Source organism: Galeopterus variegatus, unplaced genomic scaffold (assembly GCF_000696425.1).
Source record: "Galeopterus variegatus unplaced genomic scaffold, G_variegatus-3.0.2 Scaffold2380, whole genome shotgun sequence".
Taxonomy (NCBI): domain Eukaryota; kingdom Metazoa; phylum Chordata; class Mammalia; order Dermoptera; family Cynocephalidae; genus Galeopterus; species Galeopterus variegatus.
Window position 1 is genome coordinate 242,658 of NW_007728491.1, and position 27,043 is coordinate 269,700.

The 27,043-nt window shown below is 36.9% G+C and overlaps 1 protein-coding gene across 1 annotated transcript in view; it reads left to right on the top strand.

The window, feature by feature from the left end:
* The window catches only part of C6 (complement component 6), a 58,460-nt gene that overhangs the window by 8,042 nt on the left and 23,375 nt on the right, over nt 1-27,043 (top strand). The window contains exons 4-8 of the mRNA XM_008581522.1: nt 31-172; nt 6,791-6,929; nt 13,411-13,611; nt 19,816-20,056; nt 26,059-26,181. Coding sequence (XP_008579744.1) covers nt 31-172; nt 6,791-6,929; nt 13,411-13,611; nt 19,816-20,056; nt 26,059-26,181 — 846 coding nt within the window. The remainder of the gene's footprint in view (nt 1-30; nt 173-6,790; nt 6,930-13,410; nt 13,612-19,815; nt 20,057-26,058; nt 26,182-27,043) is intronic.

A 27,043-nucleotide genomic window follows, 5' to 3' on the forward strand; every position in this document is an offset into this window, starting at 1 on the left:
CAATGGTGTTTGTTTGCTTTTCTCGACTAGGCCGCTGCATTGCCAGCAAGTTAGAATGCAATGGAGAAAATGACTGTGAAGACAATTCAGATGAAAGGGATTGCGGGAGAACAAAGGCAGTATGCCCACGGAATTACAGTCCCATCCCTAGTGTACAGCTGATGGGCACTGGGTATGTAACTTCTTGCTATCATTTTAGAGAGAAAAGGTATCTCAGAACTAATGAGTTGGAAGCCACAATGAAGCAATGAGACACATCATTGTCCACCTTCCTCATTAACTTCTTACTGCTCCCACCAGCCCTGTCTCTGATACTTGGCTACCACGTCCAGGCAGCATGTGGACATGGTCTTCACTCCTGGGGAATAAATGAACTTACAATTTTCACGTTCAGTTTGTGCCAGTCACTGTTATGGGCACTTCATAAACACTGATTGTTTTAATTCTCCTACATCTCTCTAAAGCTCTGGAATGGATCATCAGGGCAGACTGGTGGGAGTCCATCCAAACTGTGAGGCACAGGGTAGATTCCTGGGGCTAGGCCTTGACTGGGCGAGTAGGTACTCAACAATGCCAGGAGCAAATGGAGAAAAAAGGCATCAGAAAAGTATGCCTACAGGTGTGTTGAAAGTCAAAACACAGGAGAAGCAAAACCAATCTTGTGTGAGAAGCAAGCCGAGAGTCAATAACGGGAGACAGCCCAATAAGGAGAGGAGTCAGGCAAATGCAGAAAAAATAGGATGATGAAAGAAATGAAGGGAGGGAGGAAGGAAGGAAAGAAAGAAAAGCACAATGGTGTGAAAAAGTAAGAAAGAGGTGAAGTGAACATGGCTGGAGCTCCCTGTCAGCCCAATAAGGAGAGGAGTCAGGCAAATGCAGAAAAAATAGGATGATGAAAGAAATGAAGGAAGGAAGGAAGGAAAGAAAGAAGGAAAGAGAGAAAAGCACAATGGTGTGAAAAAGTAAGAAAGAGGTGAAGTGAACATGGCTGGAGCTCCCTGTCCCATGTGAAGCATGGGTAGGTTGGTACAGTTTAAAGGCAAAAAGTCAGACCTGCATTACCATCTGTTTCTACTTGCTCAACTTACAAATTGGGAAACTGAGCCTCAGAAAGTTTAAATAATCTGTCCAAGTCTACCAACTAGTAAACAATAGAACCAGGATTCAAATCGAGACTTCAAAACCCAGACTATTTGCATCATTTTCCACTGACTCAGGACAACATGCACCTTAGAATGAGAACATTCTGGAAGAAACCTCAGCAGAACATGCAGTCCTATCTTTGAATAGTACTTAGAAATTTTAATGTTTCTCTTTCAAGACTATCCAATCATGAGATCAATGGGAGTTTAGCGAGGGGTTCTTAAACGTATTAGACTGAACCAGTGTCTTGAAATACTTTAAGAAATAAAAGCCAGTAAAAACAGAACTAAGCTTTAGTTTGAAGCATAAGAAAGATCAATAAAGATAACCTCCTGTGCACTCCCATTCCCATGATAAAAAACTCCCCTTCAATTTTTGACAAGAAGACAAATAGTATGCTATTGGTTTCTATTGCTTTGTATTAGACTTTTTTTTTAAAGTCTTCACTTATGCTGTCAGAGTTGTATAACATAAACCATTGCGGCACCAAAGATAAACAGCTGCAATTGTAAATGCAACCTCATTTGATTTGCAATAAAAACTAAATGACATTGAACGAGACTCGAGGACACCAGTAAAATGGAAAAAACATTAGTCTGGAAGTAAGAGAAGTTGGATTCTAGACCTAAGTCTTTATTCACTCCCTACAACACAGCAAAGTTATTTATCTCTGGGCCTGTTTCCTCATCTATATGTTGGATGACTACAGACTGATTTGAGGTTCTGTCCTAAGATTTCCTAATTAGGGACAATTTCAATGTATGTACTTCAATATCATGTTCTTATCAATGTGCAGAAATGGTTTCCTTCTCTTCCTTTCCCTTGAAGAAAGCCTCAGCCAAACACTCCCACTGGTAATCACATTTTTAACGTTCTGATTGATGAAGAATGACATTGCAAGCTCACCTCTTGTTCAGTTAATCTAGACTCTAGAGTTACAGATGGGGAGGACCACATGCTATGTGTACTTTGGCAGAAGGACTGTATGGTCCTCTGCCAACCAGAGCTGTTGTCCCAAGAATTCTCAGAAATGAGCAAAACCTGCTAGCTCAGGGACAGTCAGTCCTCAATTTGCCTCTCTCTGGGGACTGAGAGTTTTGAGGGTTGCTTACTGTAACCTCTTTCTAATCTGCTGGCTTTAGAACCTCTGCCTCCTCCTCCTCCTGCCCCCTAATAAATTTCTACCCACAAAGGATACTTCCTGGGTGACTGTCCGTCTTTTTAAATGGCATCTCTCTAAGAAAAATTTTAACAAGACATACCAGAAATTTCACATCGTCAACATCAGTCACCAGGTCCTAAATCTGAAGCAAAAAAAAGTAGCATGCTGTCTTTTTCTCAGGCTCAGCCAAGGTACAAATGTGTATGCATACACACACACAAACACACATACATGTATATTTATATGTGCACACACACGTAGTTTTTTAATTTATATATTTTCAATTAAATTCAAGAAGTTACAAAAGTATGGCCACAAAAACCAAGTTAAATAAAAGCACATTAAAAACCTAAAGTATTAAAAGCAACTAACTATACATTTGAAACACCAACATATTCAAAGTCAATCTAAACATTTCAGAGGGAAGGGGAAAGAACAGAGCTGAAAATTGCTGCCTAGCTGGCTTAGCTGCTAAAGGATTCCTCCGGCATGCCCTGATGGAACCACCTCCATAAAATCCCACCTTCAGCCAGTTGCTACCTGTGTAGGTTCCTCACAACTCGGGAGCGGTTTTTCTCAAGCCCTTTCTTGTTTGTTTAAGTACATAGTATAAGGCAGTATAAGGTCAAGAGTTGTGGTTGTTGTTTTCTCATTGATCCCCTTTAACTTAGAAAATGCAAATGAACGAGCCTTAAACACCTGTGTTTGTTGCGTTAAGTACTTTGGAAAATTCTTCGCAGACCAGCCCCTCACACTTCCTCCCTCAAATACTCATTGATTCAAATTCAAATATGACTGAGAACAAATCTCGAATTGTGCTTACAGCTATTTGAGTATGATATGCATCCTACAGAATGCACAGGCATCACTCCGTTTTTAAAAAAACAGCCTTATTGAGATATAATTCACAAGCCATGTAATTCGCCCATTTAAAGTGTGTAATTCAAATGTTTTTAGTATATTCACATATTTCTGTAACCATCACCACAGTATAATTTTAGAAATTTCAAAATCCCCAAAGTAAAACCTCTTTACCACCTATTAGATGGCAGGCTCTATTGCTTTCCCCACTCTACCTCACTCCCGGCCCTCGGCAACCACTAATTCACTTTGTATAAATTTGTTTATTCTAGATGTAACATGTAAATGAAACCATATGATACATAGCCTTTTGTGTCTGCCTCCTTGCACACAGGATGTTTTCAAGACTCATCATGTAAAGCATATGTCAGTACTTCATTCCATTTTATGGTACAGTAATGATCCATTGTATGGATATACTACATTGTATTTATTCATTCATCTGTTGATGAACATATGTTTTTTTCTTACTTTGGCTAGTAGGAGTAAAGCTGTTATAACATTCATGTACAAGTCTTTGCATGGATATGTATTTTCAATTCTCTTTGGTATATACATAGGAATAGAATTGCAGAGCATTATATTTAATACTCGAAGAACTGCCATATATTTTCCAAAGTGGCTACATCATTTTATATTCTCACCAGTTGTGTGTGATTGATCCACACATTCCCCAACACTTCTTTTTGTGTATCTTTTTCATTAAAGCCATCCCTTCGGGTGTGAAATGGTATGTTATTTTGCTTTTTATTTGTATTTCCTTAATGACTACTAATGTGAGCATCTTTTTTACGTGCTTATTAGTCATTTACCTATCTTCTTTACAGAAATGTCTATTCAGATATTTAGATCATTTGCCCATTATTTAATCAGATAATTTGTTTTTTGTTATTGATTTCTAAGAGTTTTCTGCTACTGATCTTAGGTGACAGTAAAGTATATCTAAGGATGGAAAAAGAAAGAAAAGAAAAATAAGAGTTCTTTATATATTCTGGATGTAAATTCCTCATCAGATATATGATATATGGTGTCCTGTGAAGCACAACAGTTTTTAATTCTGATAAAGTTCAATACATTCATTTCTTTTATGTATGTGCTTTTGGTGTCATAGCTAAGAGTGCTTTGCCTAACCTGAGATCACAAAAATTTAGTCTTATATTTTCTTCTAAGAGTTCTATAGTTTAGCTCTTAAATTTAGATCTATCATCTACTTTGATTAATTTTTTATGTTGTGTGAGAAAGGGGTCCAACTTCATTCATTTGCATATAATTATCAAGTTGTCCCAATACAGTTTGTTAAGACTATTTTCCTTCATTAAATTTGTCTTGGCACCCTTGTCAAAAATCAATTCGTCATAGATGTATGGGTTTATTTCTGGACTCTTAATTCTGTTCCATTGATCCATATGTCTGTTCTTATGCTAATGCCACACTGTCTTGATCACTCCATCTTTGAAGTAAGCTTTACATCAGGAAGTGTGATTCCTCCAAATTTGTCCTTTTTCAAGATTGTTTTGGCTATTCTGGAACTCTTGCGTTTCCATTTGAATGTTAAGATTAGTTTGCCAATTTTTACAAAAAAAAGGCAGCTGGGATTTTGACAGAAGTTGTTTTGAATCTATGGATCAATTTGGGAAGTATTGCCATCTTAATGACATCAACTCTTCCATTCATGAATATAGAATATCTTTCTATTTGTTGAGGTCTTATTTAATCACTTTCAACAGTTTTGTATACTTTAGAGTACACAAATCTTAGACTTCTCTTGTTAAATATTTTCCTGAGGATTTGATTCTTTCTGATGTTATTGTAAATGAAATTATTTTCTTCATTTTAATTTTGGATTTAAATTTGGATTTGCTGTTGTAGAAATACATTTTACTTTTGTCTATTGATCTTGCGTCCTGAAGCTATTACTCTTAATCTTAGTGCAACTGCTTTAATAAAATTAAGAAACACATCCTTTAGAAGTGAATTGGGAGAGTTAGTATGTATTATTTCCTCTTACAGGGCAGGCTAGGTCTGTACTGATTGTTTATTGATTCCCACAAGTACCCTAAGGAAGCAATTATTATCTCCATTTTTCAAGTGAAAAAAACAATTACAGAAGCTTAAAAACTATGTGTTGTGTGTGTGTGTTTTTACTTTAACACAATTATATTGACAGAGAATTCACAACTACTCTATTTATATTAGCCATTAATTTCTTTTTAATGTTCTAACATCATTTTTTAACTTTCAAATTATCCTTGTTTTGTTGTTGTTTATTTGTTTGTTTGTTTTGATAGAAGGATATTGTGTTTGTTGGTTAGAATAAGTGCCTGAATAATTGATTAAATTTTCTACTTTAAATCCAAATGTTTAATAGCAGTTTACGAAAGTCCCACATGGTGAACCTCTTGTTGATTCCCTCCCAAATGGGTGCGTCTGTCTGTCTGTCTGTGGTGGTTATGAAATTTAACGTTGTAGCTGGTACCTTTTAGGTACATTTTGTCTTGTGAATTAACACTATAGAAGTACAAGGGAAACAAACATATAAGTGGAGATGATCTTGAGGCTGTTTAGAGTCCCCTCGAGCCCTCCACCACTAATCAGAACAAGCAGGTGTACTTACAGATCATAAGGGAGGGAGGTGGGATGCTATTCTTCTGCTATACGGATTTTCCCAATGATGGCATATAGAACTATGTAATGTGTTCTATGGAAGACAAGATTGTCTAGTCAAATCTATTTGGAGACTGACAATTTATATTTTTAAGGGCTCTGTCATGATGAATAGAAAAATTTTATAATCTATGTAATCCAGCATTACTGAACCTTTTGACAAAAACTACTTTTATTTTCAGAAAATACATATTAATATCTCAAAGAATGTGGAATAGTATTAGTATCTTGGTGAAGTTTTTATCTATTGTAAAACAACTTTTTACACACATGATTTGTGCTAAGCTAATTAATCTCTATGTGCCTCAATTTCCTCATTTGTAAAATGGGTATAATAGTTGTATCTATACCATATGGTTATTATAAATATAAAATAAGTTAACATTTGTAAGGCACTTAACTAAGTTAATATTTGTAAAGTGATTACTATTGTTTGACCTGTAGAAAATTGTATATAAGCATTAGTTAAATAAAATATATTTAAAATATTATAATTACAATTATTAGTAAACACAATACTATTAGTATAATTTTGTTAAAATATTGCTATTACTATTTCATTATTAGCTGTCTGTCAGACTTCCTTTGCTGTATTGTACTGAGAGAGTGAACCCAGAATGGTATTTATTATGTAATAATTTATTTCATAATCTGCTTTCAAAGTTTGCACTGGCTTTGTAAGTCATGAAAGAATTGTAAACCCAAATTTTATTTCATGTCAATGCCAAGAACAATTAAGTGAGTGCAATGGGAGAACCTAACAGATCCAGTGGGGCTGAGTTTTGGCTTCTACTCCTCTCTGGATTCCTCATGATGGACTAGAAGAAAAATGAGCTTTCCTTCAAGTCATTTGTCATGCATCAAAAATGTCTAGGAGAGGAATTTCTTTCATATAAAATAAGGTAAATTTTAAAGATTGCTCTACATCTATTGAATTCTTGAAAATTACTTTGTTTCTAGGTTTCATTTTCTGGCAGGAGAGCCCAGAGGAGAAGTCCTTGATAATTCTTTCACTGGAGGAATATGTAAAACTGTCAAAAGCAGTAGAGCAAGCAATCCATACCGTGTTCCAGCAAATCTGGAAAATGTCAACTTTGAGGTATGATGCGATCATGGTGGCAACTCAAAGGCCAATGGTGATCTAAGCTAAATTCTAATGGAAAATTAGTGATGAATAAAGAGACAAAACGAAGAGGTAGTGAAAAAATTTAACCACTTATTATGTATTTCCGTTTAATGAGGTTCATGTTATCATCAATTTATAGATGAAAAGACTAAGGTAACTAATTTGCCCAAACATTTTGATGAATAAAGAGACAAAACGAAGAGGTAGTGAAAAAATTTAACCACTTATTATGTATTTCTGTTTAATGAGGTTCATGTTATCATCAATTTATAGATGAAAAGACTAAGGTAACTAATTTGCCCAAACATTCGGTAAGTAGTGGATTAGAGACCCAAGCCCAGATTTCCCTGATTTGAGTTTGTGCTTCCTCCAATGAACATACAGCTCCAACGTACCCCCACACAGATAAATGGTGTGGTTTATTCAGAATTTTCTCCTACCATAACTAGTTCTATTAGATAACTATGAAATTTAGACATAAAAAAGTGCCAGGCTCCTAGGAAACATCACGATTAGTCTAAATATAATGAGGTGGTTCTGCTCAACTTCCTTCCTATTTTGTTTGTTTTCCTAAGTAGTAATGAGCAGCATACTGCCTGCTCCCAGAATCTACCCCGGTGCCTTACACATGATAAGTGCTCCATACCTGTTGCACTAAAGTAAGCAATCGATTTCTTTTAAATTGTGGTAAGAGAGACAGGAAGTACATGGTTTTGATGGTGACATCCATGCATACAAATTTGACAGGCTGGAGAGAATTGCAGAAGATCTAATAATATCTGAGAACCACTTTATGGGTAGTATGAGTTCATCAAGAAATTATTCAACCCTTCCCTTCCTTTAAAAAGACTTTTATATGCATATAAATACAGGCATTTTCCAATTTAATAACTCAATTTAAAGCCATCTAATATACACTAATGGATGGGGAATGTCTTTGGAGTCCAACCGCCAAATTCAATCACCTCTGGGAAGACTGGTGGTACTATTTTGAGATATATTTTATTGAATAGGCTTTGTAGACAGAGCTAAAACCTAAACATTTACATATAACACTGTTCCGTTGGAGGATGCTTTCTAGCTCCCAAACAACCAATCCACAAGTTTACTTTCAAAATACAATAATTTCCCCAAAACACATACTGTCTATATTCTCTGCAAGCATCTGTTTCATGCAGTTTTACAAGTAGCAAATTAAACACAGTACATGAGATTAAGGGTAAATTTGAGCTTAGATAACACTTTATACTTATATGATACTTTAGAGTCTTCAACATACTTCCCTATATCGTTTTACTCAATTCCCATAACATCCTCCCTAGAAGGGAGAAAATAATTTACATTCATCCTACTAATAGATTTAGGCTCATTGAAGTTAAGCAACTTTCTTAGAATTTTGCAGCAAGTACATGATACAGAAGAATTAGAACTCCTGGGTTTTAGTCAGGGCTGCCTATGGTAGATGAAACCTTGATAGTATTATAAAGAAAGATATAAACAACTGCAGTGGGTAGAAGGTCAGAACACCTTTCTTGCACTATCATTTAAAAGGTATCATTTGTGAGGTTCACCAGGGATGTGCTGGAGCCAAATGTTCCAGCTCACAAAAGCCAATTGTTAAATTTTCAGGAATTTTGCAAGCCAATTGTTAAACATAGCTGTTATTAAATATTAAATCTACAATCTTTCAATTAATTATATTATATTAAAACAAATGTCATGATTACTTACAGTTTATCAGTTCTCAATTATTTTGTTTTATTTTACTATTACCTGTGCTCTTGCAGTTATTTTTATCTATCTTCTGTATCTGTATCATAAAAATACTCTATAATTTGCTACTGTGCATATCTTCCTAAGTTTGAATTCAGGGCATCACATAGGCAGCTTGAGATCAACCATAGTAACCAAATATACACCATGGATGAGGCAAATTCTATGGTACATGACAGCTTTTTTCCCTCTCCCAGGTAGCTGGTTGTTAAACATTTACCAACAGATCACTGGGTTCACCCACGTAACTTGGTTGCTCAAGCCTAGATGGTGAATTACATGAGGAAATACAGTCTGAAAATCTCATTCAGATTAAAGTAGACTCATTTCATTAGCAATGTAGCTCTAAAACTTAGCAACTTTAAAGAAGCTACCTAAGCTAATCTCTAACTATATGCCGTTGAGTTTTAGATAACAGTCAACTGCTGAAGAACATCATGGTAATGTCTCTTCAAACAAAGATTTGAAAATGATCAGACGCAAGGTCACAAGCTATTTATTTACTTTTCACTCATCTCTGTATTACTTTATCCATGCCTTTAGCAGGCAGCTGTGCAAACCTAAGCTGTACCTTACTGAAAATAATAGAGAAGAAGAAATTCAGCAGGCATATGACTTCCCTTTTTCTGTAGTATTGGAGCTTATTATGAAATAGTCAGCTGGCTGGTACACAAAGATTACAGAGGCTCATGAAGGGAAGGGAAGGCAACTGGACAGGGGGTCAGAATAAAAGACCACAGGTAACGAAACACAGACACCAGGCAGAACACTTTATCGATCAGGATAGGTTAGGTTTTGCTGCATTAACAATTCCAAGATGTCAGTGTCTTAAAACAGTGTCACTCATACCACATGTCCAGTGAGAGTTAACTAGAGGACTCTGCTCATAGTAGTTGCTCAGAAACCCAGGGACTTAGGAGGTTTCATCTTGACACATCCATCCATGATCAATTTCCAAAACAAATGGAAAGTGACATATTGCCCATCAATTCTTAAAGTGACTGATATCACTTACACTCATATTTCATTGGCCGAAGGGAGTAGGAGAATATAGTATTTGTAAACAAACTGATGACTGACACAGTGGTCAGTCAGGAGGTGGTCAGCTTTTGGGGATTTGTTAGCAACTAAATGGGAACCTAATCACAGAAAGTGTGATGCTGAAGTCAGACTCCAGTCTCTTGGAAAAGTATAAAATGAGGTGGGACTTGGTTCTAAAGATCAAGCCGGGTTGCTGGAACTGTGGTCCCAAGTATGAGGATGCATTTGAGCTGTATCCTTCCCAAGGCCCAGGCTCATCCAGGAGTCAGATCCCTGGCTTGCTTCTGCTTATGAAGATGAGAAGAGACCTGTGGAGGGAGGTCAATCAGGCCATCGAGTGAACAATCGAGGCATTAGCCATTATTCCATCTCTGCAATCAGTGTTAACCAATATGTTAAACATAACTGCTGCCGTGTGTGTGTGTGTGTGTGTGTGTGTGTGTGTGTGTGTGTGTGTATGTGAATCTCCTCAATGTTTTGTGTTTTGTGTAAGGACTTTAAAATGAGATCACATGAGCAGTAACTCTAGAATTACGTCCCTTAGGCATCCCCCAATTGCTAAACCATAATACCCCTGTACCAGCCCCTGGAGTTACATCACTTACTCAGGAGTCCTCCTCTTTTCTTTCCTTGGAGCTGTGCTCCTGGCTATCTGTAAACTGCAGAGTCAGGTTACCACCACCAGACTTTCCTTATTGATATACTGACCTACTCAGACACTGCCTCTTGCTGCATCCCAAAGCCTTGAGGCAACTTAATAGCTCTGCAGTCTCTCAATTCTTCCCTAAATCCTTTACAAAATTCACAACTTCAGGTTTTGTTTCTGGCCCTCACACCAAAAGAAAACTAGATGCCACCGTGTCTCCTCCACTCCTCATATCTCTCAAATTTCTTCTCCCTCTCCCCATAAACCCACCTCCTTTCTTCAAACACAAAAGTAAAAGTGTCGACCCTCACACCAAAAGAAAACTAGATGCCACCGTGTCTCCTCCACTCCTCATATCTCTCAAATCTCTTCTCCCTCTCCCCATAAACCCACCTCCTTTCTTCAAACACAAAAGTAAAAGTGTCGATGCATGCATATTGATCCCCAAAAGAGTTATCAGACCACCAGAGTGGGCTCAGCTGGAACATAGGCAATAATATGCAAAATAGGGAACACAATTTCCCCCCCAGCCTCTGGTCAATGTCTCTTCCTGGGAAAATCTAGGAATGGAGTGTATCAGAGTCCACCTGCTTTTCCTTACACACCACTGAAAAAACTCATCTTCCTCCTTTAAAAAGTTGCTTTAAATTTCTATACAGTTGTCCAGGTTCCTGATATAAAATGGTGTAGTATTTTCATATTACTTATGCACATCCTCCTGTATACTTTAAATCATCTGTAGATTACTTACAATACCTAATACAACTGCTATATAAATAACTGTTATACTGCATTGTTCTTTCGTTTGCATTATCTTTATTGACGTATTGTTATTTTTTATTGTTTTTGGCTTTTTCCCCCAAATATTTTTCATCCAATGTTGGTTGAATTCCCGAATGTGGACTCTTCCGACTGCATTCTCTTTCATAGCATAGCATTCCCATATCCTCTACACCCATCCCCCTCTTCCCCTCCCCCACATCTAATTGGTCAACAACTTCTGTTGTTTTATCTCCTCAGTATCTTTCAAACCCATGAGATTTCACCCAACCACCATTCCCCTAGACCCGACCATTACTGGGTCTCACTTGGCTTATTGCAACAGGTTTTGTTTTGCTTCTTTTTTTCCCCTTTTTTTTTACCTTCATTTAATTTTTTTTATTTTAATTTACTTGTATGTATTTGCAGAGTATGGTGTGTTTCAACATATGCATATTCTGCACAATGACTCACTGAGTAGATAGCATAGTTTTGTATCTGTGTAATAGGTTTTTAAATTGTTCTCTTTGCTCCAACTTTAGTTAACTATGATTAACATGATCTTTGCAAAACACAAATGCGATGGTGACAGTCCTGATTTTTTATTCATTCAGTTAATATTTATTAAGAACTTATTATATGCAAAATCTTGCCTTTAGAGTTAAATCCAAATATTTGAGCAATACATACAAGACCTTGCCCCAGTTTCCCAGTCTAATTTTTCACCATTGCTCACCCATAAACCTTCCCTCCCACCCAGCTATGGTATACTCAGATTTTCTCTGAGTTTCTGCCCAGGATGCCCAAACCTTCTTCCTTACATTCTAACATCTTTGTCTTTAAGATGACATATCTTTTCTTGTGTGAGAGCTAATTTATAAAACAAAATATTTGTTGTCTGAGTTTTTTAAAGAAATGGTAAAGACATATAAGCAGCTATACTTAAATAAGATTGTATCATTTTCTTATTAATTGATGAGTTTCATTTTGTGGACATTTTAAGCACAAACTAGCATGCACTGCAATGTCTAAAAGTAACACTGAACTTTTGATTGTATTTCACTGTTGAGCAGCAATCTCTTGCAGCTGGGTTATTTTGTCTTTCCTTGGCTAATTGTTCAAGCTATTTAATGGTGACATGTGGTTTGTCTTATTTTAATATTGAGTGTTTTAAAACAAGAAGAGATTTTTCCAGTGCAAACAAGATGAGCATCTTTAACAAAAAGAAGTACTTTTCAATCAATTTACATGTAACATTTTTTTTACCATTTTTTATTTGACACATAGTAGTTGTGCATATTTGTGGGGAACAAAACCATATCTCAATGCATGTATACAATGTATGATATTCACATCAGGATAATTAGTGAATCTATCACTGCAAACATTTATCATTTCTCTGTGTTCAGAATATTTGAATTCCTCTCTTTTAGCCACTTGAAGATATACAATAAATTATTAATTACAGGCATCTAGCACTACTACAGGACACTAGAACTTAGTCTTCTTCTTTAACTGTAATTTATTTTTTTTAATTCATCCATTGTTCTTTTATTATCAGCATAAATATAACAGAGGTTTAACTTGTTCTTGCAAAATACTCTGAACTACTCACAGCTCAAGTCAAGTCCCACTGGCTATATTTTCTCTTTTTCCCAGACTGAGTCAGTGAAGACTATTAACCACCCACCAGGTAGAACCAATGAATTATTTGTCTTCTGTCTCCCAGATATAGCCAGTAGAGTGCTGCAGCAAAGATCCCAATAAGGCTAAGGAGGTGGAGATGGAGCTAGAGCAGGGTCAGATAGAATCATCCCTCCCTTTTTCTGGTTCAATTTTCTGAAAGGTACTTTAAATTACATTACACATGGCACCAAAATTGCAGACAGACTAAAAATAGCCCTCATTGCTTATCAACCCTGTAGGTCTCAGCTTAGATGTCATTTCCTTGAGGGAGACTTTACTGATATTGCCTCTCTGGGTGTCACATTTATCTGTTGGATGCCATTGGCACAACACTGACCACACTGGATTAAGTGTTGATCTGTCTCCCTAACTAAACTATTAACTTCCTGAGTGCAAGGACTAACGTAATGTTTTATTCTCTAGCAAAATGGGTCCTCAATCAATATTTGTTGAGTGCCTAAATAAATGACTGATTATTGCATTAGATATTCACAAGTAGCTCCAGTATTTCCTAAGTTATGTTTTATTTCATATGGTTTTTTTCTCCAGGTAAAAACTGAAGAAGATGATTTCGAAACGGATTTCTACGAAGATTTAATTTCTGTTGGAAATAATGAAAACAAACAAAGCTCATTTTCGAGTGAAAGGGGGAGCTCTTCTAAAGTACCAATTTTTTATTCCTCAAAGAAAAGTCAAAGTGTCAACCATAATTCTGCCTTCAGACAAGCCATTGAAGCCTCCCACAAAAAGGTAATAGAAATGTTTCCCAATCCCTTTATTCTTTTTTTCTTGAAAATTGACACCAAAAAAATTCCAGCAATCATGCAACAAGGAGAGAGTTTTGATATCAAATCACTAGGATTTCTAACACATGTTTAAACAGTTTTTTGCTTTTTTATCCCACCTTAAAAGTTATAGAGGTAATGTGTATAATGATGCTTCCTTTTTGCATGCATCTGACCATGTTTATTGTTGTGTTCTCTTTATTTTCACTTTTCTTTGTTATATTGTTGTAGGTGTGTTTCTTAAAAACCATATATAACAGGACTTTGTTGTTTTATGCAGTCTGACAGTTTCAGGCCTTTGCTGAGAAAATCCAGCCAACTTACATATACTCCCTGAAATACGTGATCATACTCTTCTCGTCTTTTACTTTTCCTAATCATTTCACTTTGTTGCTGTTTCCTGTTTCCTTAAATTTGCTATTTTTGATACATTTCTATCTATTCCCTTTTGTCTTTTTGGTCATTTTGGAAGTTCTAGTATACTTTTAAGTTTGTACCTTTTCCTAGTTAATGAGCATAATTAAATCTATATTTTTCTTTTATTTTATCACATGAAATCATATCTGTAGCTCCCCAAAAGACATTTTATTTATCTGTTCTCCACATCCCATCCCCACCGTCTTCCTGAGAACACATTTGCTTCTCTACTCTTCCATCACTGGCTTCCAACATGCAGTTTCAGTGAGATAGTTAATAAAACCTTGTGTTCCAAGCCACTCCCAGGGATTGTTTCATATTTGCTTTTATATATGTTAGTTTGTATTTTATTTTGACTGTAATCTTCTCTATTTAAATATTCCTCAGATGGCACTTGTAACTTCCAAGTACATAGACTATATTCTATATTTGTGTTATTTTTATATGTGTACTTGTATGTATGTCTTGTGTGCACGCATGTATGTATGCACATATGTATGTCTTGTGTGCACGTCTGTATCTCTGTGTGCACCATTTATTTTCCTTTCATCTTTCCTTTCTTGAGATGTCTGTTTCATTCAGTTGTCATTTTTCAGTCTTTTCTTTAGATAGGGTACATGCAAAATATATTCCCTAAATCTTTGTATATTTAAAATTGTCCACCTTTTTTTTGAGCAATAAAGATAAAAAATATCCTGGTAGTACCACAGTCCTCTTCTCTTGATAGTCAGCAGATGTCCTTACGTTGTCTTATAATTTTCATTGTTGCATAGGAAAAATCACTTGCAAAGCTGATTTTTCTAATTTTGTTTTCTCTGTCTGGACATTTATAAGAATTTGGGGTTTTTTACCCTTATAATTTAGGGTATTTCTGAGTGTTGGACTTTTCCCATTATCTTGCCAGGAACTTATGTAACCCTTTCAATATGTAAAGATGCATCTTCACGTGGTAATCTTTCATCTGTTCCTTTTTCTCCTATTATCCACATGTTCAGTTTCTTGGATATATCTTCCAGCTCTTAAATGATTTAGGGGACAGATTTCTATTAGAAATGTTTAGATGGATACAAAGGTCTTTGAAAATAGTACCTGATCCTCTCTACAACCACCGCTCTCAGTTGAGCCCTGAGTCACCGAGCCTGAGAGGGAGAAGGTGAAAGCAAGAGATGGAGGTACCAGTGCTGCAGCCAATGAAACCAGCAGCTGGAGGACACTATTTTCCATTAGTCATCCATTCACACACTTATGTAAACATAAGATTTTACAGCACTTTTTAGATAATTTTTCTATGCATTTCATTCATCTTAAAAAGAACCCTAAGAGGTAATCAGAGTTGGTGTTTTAATGCCATTTTGCAGATGAATAAACTGAAGTTTTTACGTTTATTTTTAATTTATCAAATATCTTATCAAATACCTACCATGTGGCAGACACTATACTAAAGTCCAAGAAACTATGTGACTTCCAGCGATCTTACAGTGAATAAATGCCAGAGTTGAGAACTGAAATTAGTTGGTCTGATTTTTGCCCACTATTCTTATCCACTGCATTATACCTCAACCTATTTGATTATTCATTTATTTATTCATTATTTCAACAAATTGTGGAAGGAATACAGTGCTGGTGATATGGACATGTAAAAAAATGAGAATAAAGTACATTCCTTTTATAACAAATATTGTTACTTCCTTTTTGAATGGGCTATGGGTCATATGGTGTCCTCCAGACTCACCAAATTATTTGTAAGACAAGGCAGTATCAGAATTACTAGACAGTAAAAATATGACATGTAAAAAAATGAGAATAAAGTACATTCCTTTTATAACAAATATTGTTACTTCCTTTTGGAATGGGCTATGGGTCATATGGTGTCCTCCAGACTCACCAAATTATTTGTAAGACAAGGCAGTATCAGAATTACTAGACAGTAAAAATATACATGTCTAGGCTCTTCCTTTAATCTACTGAATCAGAATATGGGGTAGGGCATGTGAATCTGATCTTTTTTTTTTTTTCTTTTAAACTCCTCAGATCACTCTGATATAGCATCCAGGATTGGAAATAACTGCCTAAACATATAATCAAAGATAGAAGGGAGATGGAGGTGTTGAATTAGATGGACATATAGGTATCAGTCCTGCCATTCAGACTTGCTTCACAGAATTGGTTTATAAATGTTTCAAACATGCTAGAGAATATTTGTAAAACCCATATTTATAGATAAACAGCTGTTGTGATCCTCTAATAGTTGGCCCCAAAGTCTAAATATTTAGGGCTATTCACAATATCAGATTGGAACATATGAAACTGCTGTTGTTCAAACATTTTTGACTTATGAAATTGTCAGCCTCATATGGTTCAACCCAATATTATGACTATTGTTTTTGGTTAGATCTGAACATAATACAGGAATCTCAGACTAAACAGAAAATGCTACTGCAACCCCTCTTTAGTCTTCAAGTAGTGAAAACGAGGTACCACAAACTTGAAAATTAATCCAAGCGCTTCCATAGAGCTTAATGCTTTATTTATTTTGTCAATCACAAAGACATCTGCTGGGCACATAGTCTTTTAAAGCAAAATGCCAGTTAACTCAATAAGATTCAATGCTTTTCTGATTCACTTCACAAAATTGAAACCACAAATATATGATTGAAATCAAGCAAGATCTCACAAATTATTGAAATGGATTAAATATGATTTAATAACCTGCTATAATGTAATTTTTTTTGTCTAAAATAGCCAGTTCTAGCCATTATGCACTAGAGAGTAGAACATCACAGAAGTGCTTCTGCTAAGTTCAGCTACCAAAGTTCAACTTGTATTTTCCATGATTTAGTTTTTAAAGCAACCTGGAAATTTTGAACCATGCAGGACAGGCATTTCAAATACTCAGGGAGTGAGTATGCTTCTTACTAAAAGCACAAAGGCCCTCCAACTTTTGAAAGCTATGGTTTTATGACAAAATTCAAGCATTAAACTTAAAAAGAGAACTAATGGACGCTTACTAAAATGTAAGCTCCACAAAGTCTTGAACTTCGTCTGCCTTGTTCGCTTCTGTATCCACAGTGTGTGAGATAGCTAAGCAATAAACATACTGAAGGCAAGAAGGTAGGAGAGAGGGAGGGAGGGAAGGAGGGAGTGTTACCGACAGGCCAAGCTCGGCTTGCCCTCTCACATTAAACAAATGACCTGAAAGTCCAAAAGTTGTTGCAAGGATTGGAAGGTTTATTCAGATTACTGGTACTCAACTAACTGTCTAACCAAGCAAACAAAGAGAAAAGAGGAGCAGTGGGGTCCAGTTTATCCTAGTCGCCATTGGTGGGGCCAACCTATTCCACTGACAGTAATTGATAAAAGCTGGTTCTCCCCACTGTTGTCGGCATAAAGAAGAAAATTATCTACTAGATTTAAATCAGAGGAGCAAAGCATAGCTGGGAGCTCTCCAGGGTGCACCTATACAGAACGGAAGAGGGCTTTGAAAATCAGAAACAAAGCATTGCCAAGAGACCTCCAGGGTGCTCCTACATAGTAGTGGATACAATCAATCAAACAGCAGAAGAGGCTCAGAAAATCAGAGAAAGGTAAAGAGAATAAAACGTTGCCTTGTCAGAATTTAGGCCAGGGACTCCAGGAGACATCTCACCGGCAGCAGAGTCGTGGTGCTGTGATATGAACTCAGCAAGAAAGACTCCAGACACTCAGTGGAGTCAGAGAGTCAGAAGGTTTATTATGTGTAGGACCCAGGTGAACTCTCGTTCTGAAATCCTGGAACCCTGAACATGAGTTTAACAGGGTTTTTATAGGCAAGTTTGGCAGGATCCCTAAGCTTAGGTTTGAACTTATATCTTAAGCAAGCAGCTGCTGGTTTCAGCTCCTCCTAACCTACATGACTTAGGCGAGCAGGCAAGATTACAGAGGTAAGCGGGGCAGGCAAGCAAGGTTACAGAAGCAGAAATGCTGGCAGGCAGTTGATTATTAACTAGGCTGAGTTCTGGGGGCCCTGGGAGATAAGCACATTTTTCAAGTTAGTCAGAATTTAATTTTGAATTTTCTTAACAATGGGAGCAAAACAGTCCCAGTGGCCACTTGCCTCTTGCAGCTAGAGTCTTCTCTGGTGCCCAAAGCTTTCCAATTTTGGCCAGCAATTAAATTAGGCTCCTGGATTCTGAAGTCATAGAAATGAACAATGTACCCAGCAGTAAAGCAAGCAACACTTTATTAAAAGAGGAGACAGACTTATGCATAAGGGGGGTAGTGACAGTAAAGCTAGCCCTCCAAGGGGAGCTGTTCAGAGTCTTTTAAAGGGAAAGGAGTTAAGGGGTACGGGCTAGTGTCACTGGAGGTGGTCCATTCTGTTCTTCCTTGTTACATCATGGGTGCATGCTCAGTAGGTCCAAGATGGCAGTGGTGTTCATCATTGTCACCCCAGGGGAGTCATTGTAGCAGTCACCTTGATGCTTTGTGCACAGGTGGGAATTCCTAAAGGGTCTTAAGGTTAATCTGCAACTTTTACAATCATGGTAAACAAGACTTGGGGAGGGGTTTTCCAACTCAGTAAATATCTGTTTCCTCTCTTATCTCAGTCTATTTTGTCAGGGCAGCCCATGGGGTAATCATTTACCCTGGGGGTCTCATGACTGAGGAGTGGAAACGTAACAAAGTGTCCTCTGCAGGTAAAATGGAGTCAGTTTGGTTCACAGGCCCAGCCTTACTCTGTTTCAGGAGGGAGAGGGAAAAGGAAAGAGAAAATGTATATAACTCTTTTTTGATCTTTGTGATTGCTTTTTTTTCTTTTGTGTTAGCAGTCATTTTGTGTCATAATTATAGCATACAGGAAGATGGTCTTTTAATAATTAAGAGTTAAAATAAAGTTCTTTTGCTAAAACATGGTCTTCACTCTGTTACTATTACTCAAACACTACAATTTGTTAAAATTGAGAGATCAGATAAAAAATATAAATATTAAAAAAAACCAAAACAGTGTACATGAATATGCTCAAATCTCAGTGGCTGTGTAGAAGGACAAGGGAATGAGATTTTAAACATAACACCAACCACCTAATTCTTAATTAATGCAGCATAACAAGAAACAAGAAGTTTACAAACAAACAAACAAAAAACTTATATATTTATGCATATGGGTAAAGGAGTGAGAATATAAATAATTTTGTTTAATTTCACCCATCAAGTAATTTAGAATTACAGCATTTTGGAGCTGAAAGAGGGTGTGAACGTCATTCAATGCGCAGCCCTCATTTTATCATTTGTCATCTGAAGTCTAGAGGATTAAAATGCTTTTGGCAGTTAATAACAAAGCTGCAACTTGAATCTTAGTTGCATAACTTTCATTGAAAATCTGCACAATCCTTTTTCAATTATTTGCACTAGCAAAGCATTCTAAATAAAAACTCCGTAGGAAATGCCTCCATGACTGGCAATCAAGAAAGAAAGACTGACTTTTCTGATAAATGATCTCTTCTTTGATAGAGAACATACGCCTCAGTCACACAGTTGACATTATTGAGATAATCTTATTTGTTTAGCACTTTGAACATCTCAGGAAAAGGTACTAGAAAGTAAAATGAAAATTAAAACTTTGTGTGTGAGAGCATGCATTAGAGTTAAAATTGTTGTAATACTATGGTAGAAATGAAGCTAATGATAAATTGATGACGTTTAAATGCTTGATACTTCAAGCTTTCATTATTTTTAATCATCGTTTTTTTACTCTTTTCTTTTGTTCCATTAGGATTCTAGTTTTATTAGAATCCATAAAGTGATAAAAGTCTTAAACTTCACAATGAAAGCTAAAGATCTGCAGCTTTCTGATGTCTTTTTGAAAGCACTTAACCATCTGCCTCTAGAATACAATTCTGCTCTGTATAGCCGGATATTTGATGACTTCGGGACTCACTACTTCACCTCCGGCTCCCTGGGGGGCGTATATGACCTCCTTTATCAGTTTAGCAGTGAGAAACTAAAAATCTCAGGTATGCTCTCTTCAAGCCTTCATTCTTCTTAACTGGTATAATAGCATGCAGCATCTTTTTTTCCTTACTTTATCATTTTAATTATTCTTCTTTATTGACTTTACTTAGATCCTGCTTTACTTCCAAAATGATATGAAGAACAATACAAAACTTACACATTCAAGTAAATAGAATAAAAACATAAAACTAGAACCCAAAACAGAAGGACAAATAAGTATGCTTAACCTCTATGGCTGGGAATCACATTTGTCTCTGAATTTCCTGACATCTGGGAACATCATGAGCCACAGGATAGTGGAGATGCATGACAAAACCTCAAGGAACCTTAACAAGTTTGCCAGGAACTAAATTCTACAAGATAATTTACTTGTAGCATTTTAACAGAGATAATTTTATAGAGCAATAATTTATAGCAAATTTAATAGTGATCTTTTTTGTTTAATGATTTTAACTAAAAGCCAAGGGCAGAAGATGAAAGAAAAATTAGGGACTGAATTAATGTGAGCCAGATATGCACCTCCTGGTGATAAAACTTGCAACCAAATACGAAGTACTTTTGTATGAGGAAAGGTTACAACTTTATATCTTGATATATAAAGCAGATATATTTCCTCTTGCACATAAAGTAACAATATAAACCAAACATCTTGGGTTTTTAAGGATTATCTTAAATGGCCAATGTTAATTATCATCACAGCTTAAGCACCTTTGGATAAATTTGTTTGAGGCTGCTGTGTGAAATGGCACAGGGTCTGTGAGGATTTATCACGTGTCTCTTGAGAACAAAGTTAGGAAACTGTATAGTAACCAGAAATAAACTCACCAATTCCCCCAAATAAATCAGAATTATTCATCACTAAACTTTTATACAGCAGAAACCAGGAATTTATTTAAAAATAGAACATCATGCTAGGCCTGGGGCCAACAGAGTTTCAGTCCCTCTCTTCTTATGTGTCATTATGGCAACACATGGTTGCCCTGAGTCCTTCCAAATCTTAAGAGATCGGGTGTCCCTCATGATCTGCTTCCTAACAAAGGAGATGGAATAAATACCTTTCAGAAAAGCTTCCTAAAAAAGGACTTAAAAATTTTTACCTGACATGTTTACTAAAATCCAAAAGATTTGTGCTTTCCGGGCTGCCTGCCCTGTGTTATATCTCAGTTATTCTTTCCCCTGCAGCAGTGCTTGCATGATGAATTTGATGTTTTCTTCCACTGCAAAGAGCATCAGCAACAAGGCTGAGCGAAAATGGCCTTGACTTGGTTTCATCTCACCCTTCAGATGAAATTATTCTGGTCACTGCTGCTGTAACCCTGACAATGATTGCCCATTTGATGAGTAGACATCATGCATTCAGAGCAAAGCATGTAAGAGTATAGAGGTCAGGTCAAAGAACTGTGTGAATCTCGAATCAACCATCCAACATTTCCACAGTTGTAGCCCCATAACCAAATGAAGTAATGAGCTATACTTCCCTGCCAAAACATTGTCACCTTCTCTTTCTCTAGAAGCAAGGCAGAGACTGACAAACAGATACACATAATGAAGGAAAGAAAGGGAGTTTGAGATGGGATAGGAAACTGAAAATAGATACCCATATATATCTATACACACATATACACATGCACTTTACATACATACATACACACACATACACTATATAGTATTTATAGTTTGTATGTATACATATGTATGTTTGTGTGTATATATATTTGATAATACATATTCAATATTCTCATACTCTTAATAATCTTATATTTAAAAAGTAAATTTATATAAATACATTTCTTTGAATCACAAAAATAGAATTGCTGTGCAATTTTAATCACAGTTAAAACATGGCATACCCAGACTGAAACAAATCTCAATAAAATGTAATTCTCCAGTGGGTGTGCTTACTTGTTTTTGCCCACTCTCTAGATGAATATACATTCTGGCCTCCCCTTTCATCTCTTTCTATTGCTTCTCCCTTTACTTAGCCATGCCAGAGTATAGATCTAGTTCCTGTTTATGCTTTAGTCGTTAAGAATTAAATCCCTGTCATTAATTTTGAAAAATTACTTGAATATTTCATAGTACTTTCCCTCAAGAAGAAGAGAACAAAATTAAATCGCTTTTCATTTGTATCCCTTAATTTATTCCTCTATTGTTCAGTGTTCCAAAGTCAAGTTAACATTTTTGTTGTTGTTGTTTTTATCAATATACAATGCAGTTGATTTTTGTGTCCCTTTACCAATTCCTCCCTCCCCCTTCCCTCCCCTCCTCCCACCCATCAATAGCATATCTGTTCACTTGTCTTAACAAGTTCAAGGAATTATGATTGTTGTGTCTTCTTTCCTGCCCCCCTCATTTGTTTGTGTATTATTTATTTATTTTTAGCTCTCACAAGTAAGTGAGAACGTGTGGTATTTCTCTTTCTGTGCCTGACTTATTTCACTTAATATAATTTTTTCTAAGTCCATCCATATTGCTGCAAATGGTAGTATTTTATTCTTTTTTATAGCAGAGTAGAATTCCATTGTGTAGATATACCACATTTTATGTATCCACTCATCTGATAATGGACATTTGACTGGTTTCAACTCTTGGCTATTGTAAATAGTGCTGCAGTAAACACTGGATTACAGGTATCCCTTCGGCATGATGATTTCCATTCCTCTGGGTATATTCCCAGCAGTGGAATAGCTGGGTCATATGGTAGATATATCTGTAATTGTTTGAGGAACCTCCAAACCATTTTCCAGAAAGGCTGCACCATTTTTCAGTCCCAACAACACTGTAGGAGGGTTCCTTTTTCTCCACAAATTCACCAGCATTTATCATTCTCAGTTTTTGGATATTAGCCATCCTAACAAGTAAGATGGTATCTCAGTGTGGTTTTGGTTTGCATTTCCCGGATGCTGAGTGATGTTGAGCATTTTTCATGTGTCTGTTGGCCATTTGTATATCTTCCTTAGAGAACTGCCTACTTAGCTTTTTCTCTAGAATTTCTCTAGCTATTCGTGGTCTTTTGTTATTCCATATAAATGTCTGGATAGTTTTTTCCATTTCAGAGAAAAATGTCATTGGAATTTTGATGGGGATTGCATTGAATTTGTAGATCACTTTGGGTAGTATGGACATTTTCACAATGTTAATTCTTCCAATCCAAGAGCAAGTTAAAATTTTGAATAAAAATTGGCATTGCTTAAGTGTACAAGGTGAAAAGAATTTCAGGAATACAGTGAAAACTCATTAAACAATTAAAATATCATAATATACAAGATGGTAATTTTAAACTCCTTTTGTTGGGAAGTCATCTTCTGCTCTTAATCGGAGGTGAAACATTATTTCCCCCCTACTTATCAGTATGATTTTTTTGACTTAACACTATATTGATTTCCTCTCAGAGTAGCTGAGGACATTATTGAAATACTCATCCCTGTGCCACAACTGAGGGACACTCAGGTCTGAGAGGCTGGCTACTACAGCATCAAGTAGTCCTTTAGTTAATGCAGACAGAGTTCAGGCAGCAACTGACAGGACATACTGCAGGGAAGAAAAGGCTTGCACAGCAATTCGTTGACAGAGCCCTGATATTTAATCACCATATGTTTAATACATAAGAGGGATTCATCAATCAAATCTTCAAGAATTCACCTGTAGCCCCCAGAAAGGGAAATTAAGTTTATAGTTAATTCATTATGTTATAGCTAATTAACTGGACACATACAATTTAATTTTCACTTATAAATAATGCACACCTAATGAAAGGAAAAGAATGAGTTGTGCATTACAGATGCATTAAATTGCAGGCATGGCTTAAAACTATGATTGACCCACTTACAAAAACAATGCAACCAGACGAAAAATGAACCATATTTATTCAGCCAGACTGAAACAGCCATCTTTTTTGCAAGAGTTGAAGATACAAGGTAAACATGAGGATTCATACTAAGAATTTTCTACTCCCAACTAATATTGCATCTCTTCAAATGTGTCAAAACGTTAAAAAAAAAACTGTGACATAGGCAGATCCGGTTTGCATGTAACCGGTCTCAGTGATCTATGCCTTCAGGTGTTCATTTCAGCATCACCTCCTATCAGTGCCTCAAGCTCTGAAAACACTTTTCCTGCCTATTGTAGCCAGCAACCCTAAATACCAATATTCGTTCGATATGTAGCCAGCAACCCTAAATACCAATATTCGTTCGATAAACTACTTTGCTTTAAGGTGCTTAAGAGCTGATATTAATAGCTCTATCTCCCATGTGCTTGTATTTTGAAAAGCAAATTTTAACTAAATATCAAAAGAACTGAATTTTAATTTTGGTGTTTCTGGAAGTGTTGGCTTGGGAAGCTGTTAAGAAAAAGAAAACATTGATTCCTCTCAGACAACCCAGAGAGGTAGTAGCAATTCAGCCTACACATATATGCCCAATCTGCTTCTGTGCCCTGTGTTTTATGCACATGCAGATTTTGAGGTCACAGAGGATGATCACAGGCATTGTGGTGGGAGTGATTCGGTCGCTAAAATCTTCCACGAATGATGCTTGGGAATTTGGTAAAGAACAAGGACAGTGAGTGCTGGAGGTATTATAACTGGATGGCCTGAGCCTCACAGAGTGTTGGGTTTTCACGCGACTCATAAGACTGTGAGAGTCAACAACAGAAGCAGCACCAGGAAACTAGGAAGGTGGGAATGGGGCAGCATCAACATCCCTGGAGCCAACAGGGAAAACAGGATCAAGTCCAGATTGGATTAAGATAAGGAGATAGAATAGCCAGGGAGGCGATTAAAAGAGTTTATAGGTCAGGAAGTCAGAATTTCTGAAATTAAAATAAAAAGGTTTTGGAGGTAGAGATAGAGTGAGCAGCTGAGTCAGAGAGAGACAGCACAGAGAAGCATGAGGATGAGTGCTCAGAGAAGGAGAGATGGTGTTGGGAAAACAGAATTGTTTAATCAGGCCCTCTTGCCTCAGGTCCAGTTGGGTGTGGTGCAGCACATTCTTTGTAAACAAATTGTGTGTGTGGGTGTAGTTAGTGTGTGTGCGTGCTAATGTATCTTTTTAGTTTTGTTGCTCTTGTGTGTTTGAGAGTTGTGTGGAGCAGTGGCCCTGAACTGCTGGCCAGCAGAGCTCACATCTGAAAAGAGAGCATGTTTACTTTGCTAGCAGCTGCTCAGTTTTTCTTTGGATTTTGCCAATAGCAGTTGAGTTTCTGAGTTTCTCTTTGGACTGCCTAGCTCTCAGACATGTGTGTGCTGAATAAAGACTACTCTTCCTTCAACCAAGGCTCCAAGGACCTTTCTTCCAGTTACCTAGCTTGTAGACCTGCGTGTGAAGGGTCTGTGTCCCAGTCTGGGCAATGGGCTTGAGGGGTCTGTGAGCTCCAGACCCAGCCCTAGCTCTACAGAGAGCAAACAAGATTTGCATTTTAGGTCATGAATAGGAAGCGAGTGATGTGGACTCAGGTCTCACAGAATAAGCTGTGGCCTGGAAAGCAGGCCTTGTGGTGGGGGACAGAACAGAGCCTGTCTTAATCTCATGATGCACTACGCATGGCAGTGGCCACTAGACAGGGCAAGCTTAGGTGCCCATTGTGTTGAGCGGCAACAAGGGGCAGACACCGGGAAGAGACTTACATGAGCTCCATGGGATGGGCCACAGTGGTCTCATGTGTGTTTTTGAGGGTCAGTGTTGAAGGGAGAGATGGTGGAGATTCACAGACTTACCTCTGTTGTTCAGGATTATCTCAGGGCCTGTACAGGATTGAGTCTGTAGATAAAACTGTTAATCATTCAAGTTTATGGGGACTGGGAAAATGGGGCCTGACATATGAGGGTACTTCAAAACATTAGTGGAAAAACAGAATTCAAAGATAATATGAATATTTCCATGAACATTTTGAAGTATGCTAGTGTAGTATTGGTAGCTCCAAAAGTGACCAGAGCCTCATGTTCCTCTTCTCGAATTCTCAGTGATGCATTTTCATTGGTATTTGTTTGTACTTTATTTTCTAGGTTTAACAAAAGAAGAATCCCAATGCTGTGTACGGACTGAAACAAAGAAACGTATTCTTTTTTTTAAGACAACAGAAGTGGAGCACCGGTGCACCGCTAACAAGCTGTCAGAGAAACATGAAGGTAACAGTCCTCTCTCTTAGCAGCTTATACAGTGTGTTCCAAGGCCAGCTGTAATTTAAGTACCATATTGCCCATGACTGTGCTATTTTTAACTCTTCATTTATTTCATTTATCTGCCTCAGAGCCCTGTGTGTGGTGGGGGTAAGGGGCAAATGAAATATCATTAGCGCTATGCAAAAGGGGAAATAGTTAAGGTTTTCTTCACGTTATTCTTAGGCTGTTGAATATAATGAAACTCAATATTAGGCATTGTGAAGAAAATATGGGTGTGAACAAGACCTTCTGATCAAGGATCTTACAAAGTAAGGATACATACAAACAACCATAAATATTCAGATGGATAAGGGTCTAAGAGAGTTTTATAGAAAAGAAAGGCTGTGGAAGTACTATGGGCAGAAAATATTTCCTGAGATCAAAAGACATCAGGTTATATGAAGAGAATTATTTCGGGCTATGCACTGAAGACAGCAGCAGACTTTGGAGAATGGAGAGAGAAAGAGAAACAAAATCCAGGCAAAATTATTGAAGAAGATACAAGTCAGATTTTGCAGAATGATCTTACTCCTTCCCAGAGTTCAGCCAGTGGGCTTTCACCCTGACATCCTAATCCCAACCCAGACATATCTTGTGAGCTCCGGACACATACTGTCTGCTGAACATCTCTACCAGAATGTTCACAAGCACCAGTGCTTCACATATTCTCTCTTTGCTACAAACAGTTCTCATCACTGTCGAATGGCACAGCCTTTACTTTATAGCCCAATAGTGTTCTTGTGAAGATTAAATGACCCGATATTTATAATGAGCCTAACATAGTGACCAGTAACTGTGGGCTGCTTTTACCTTGCGTCTCCTTTAGCAG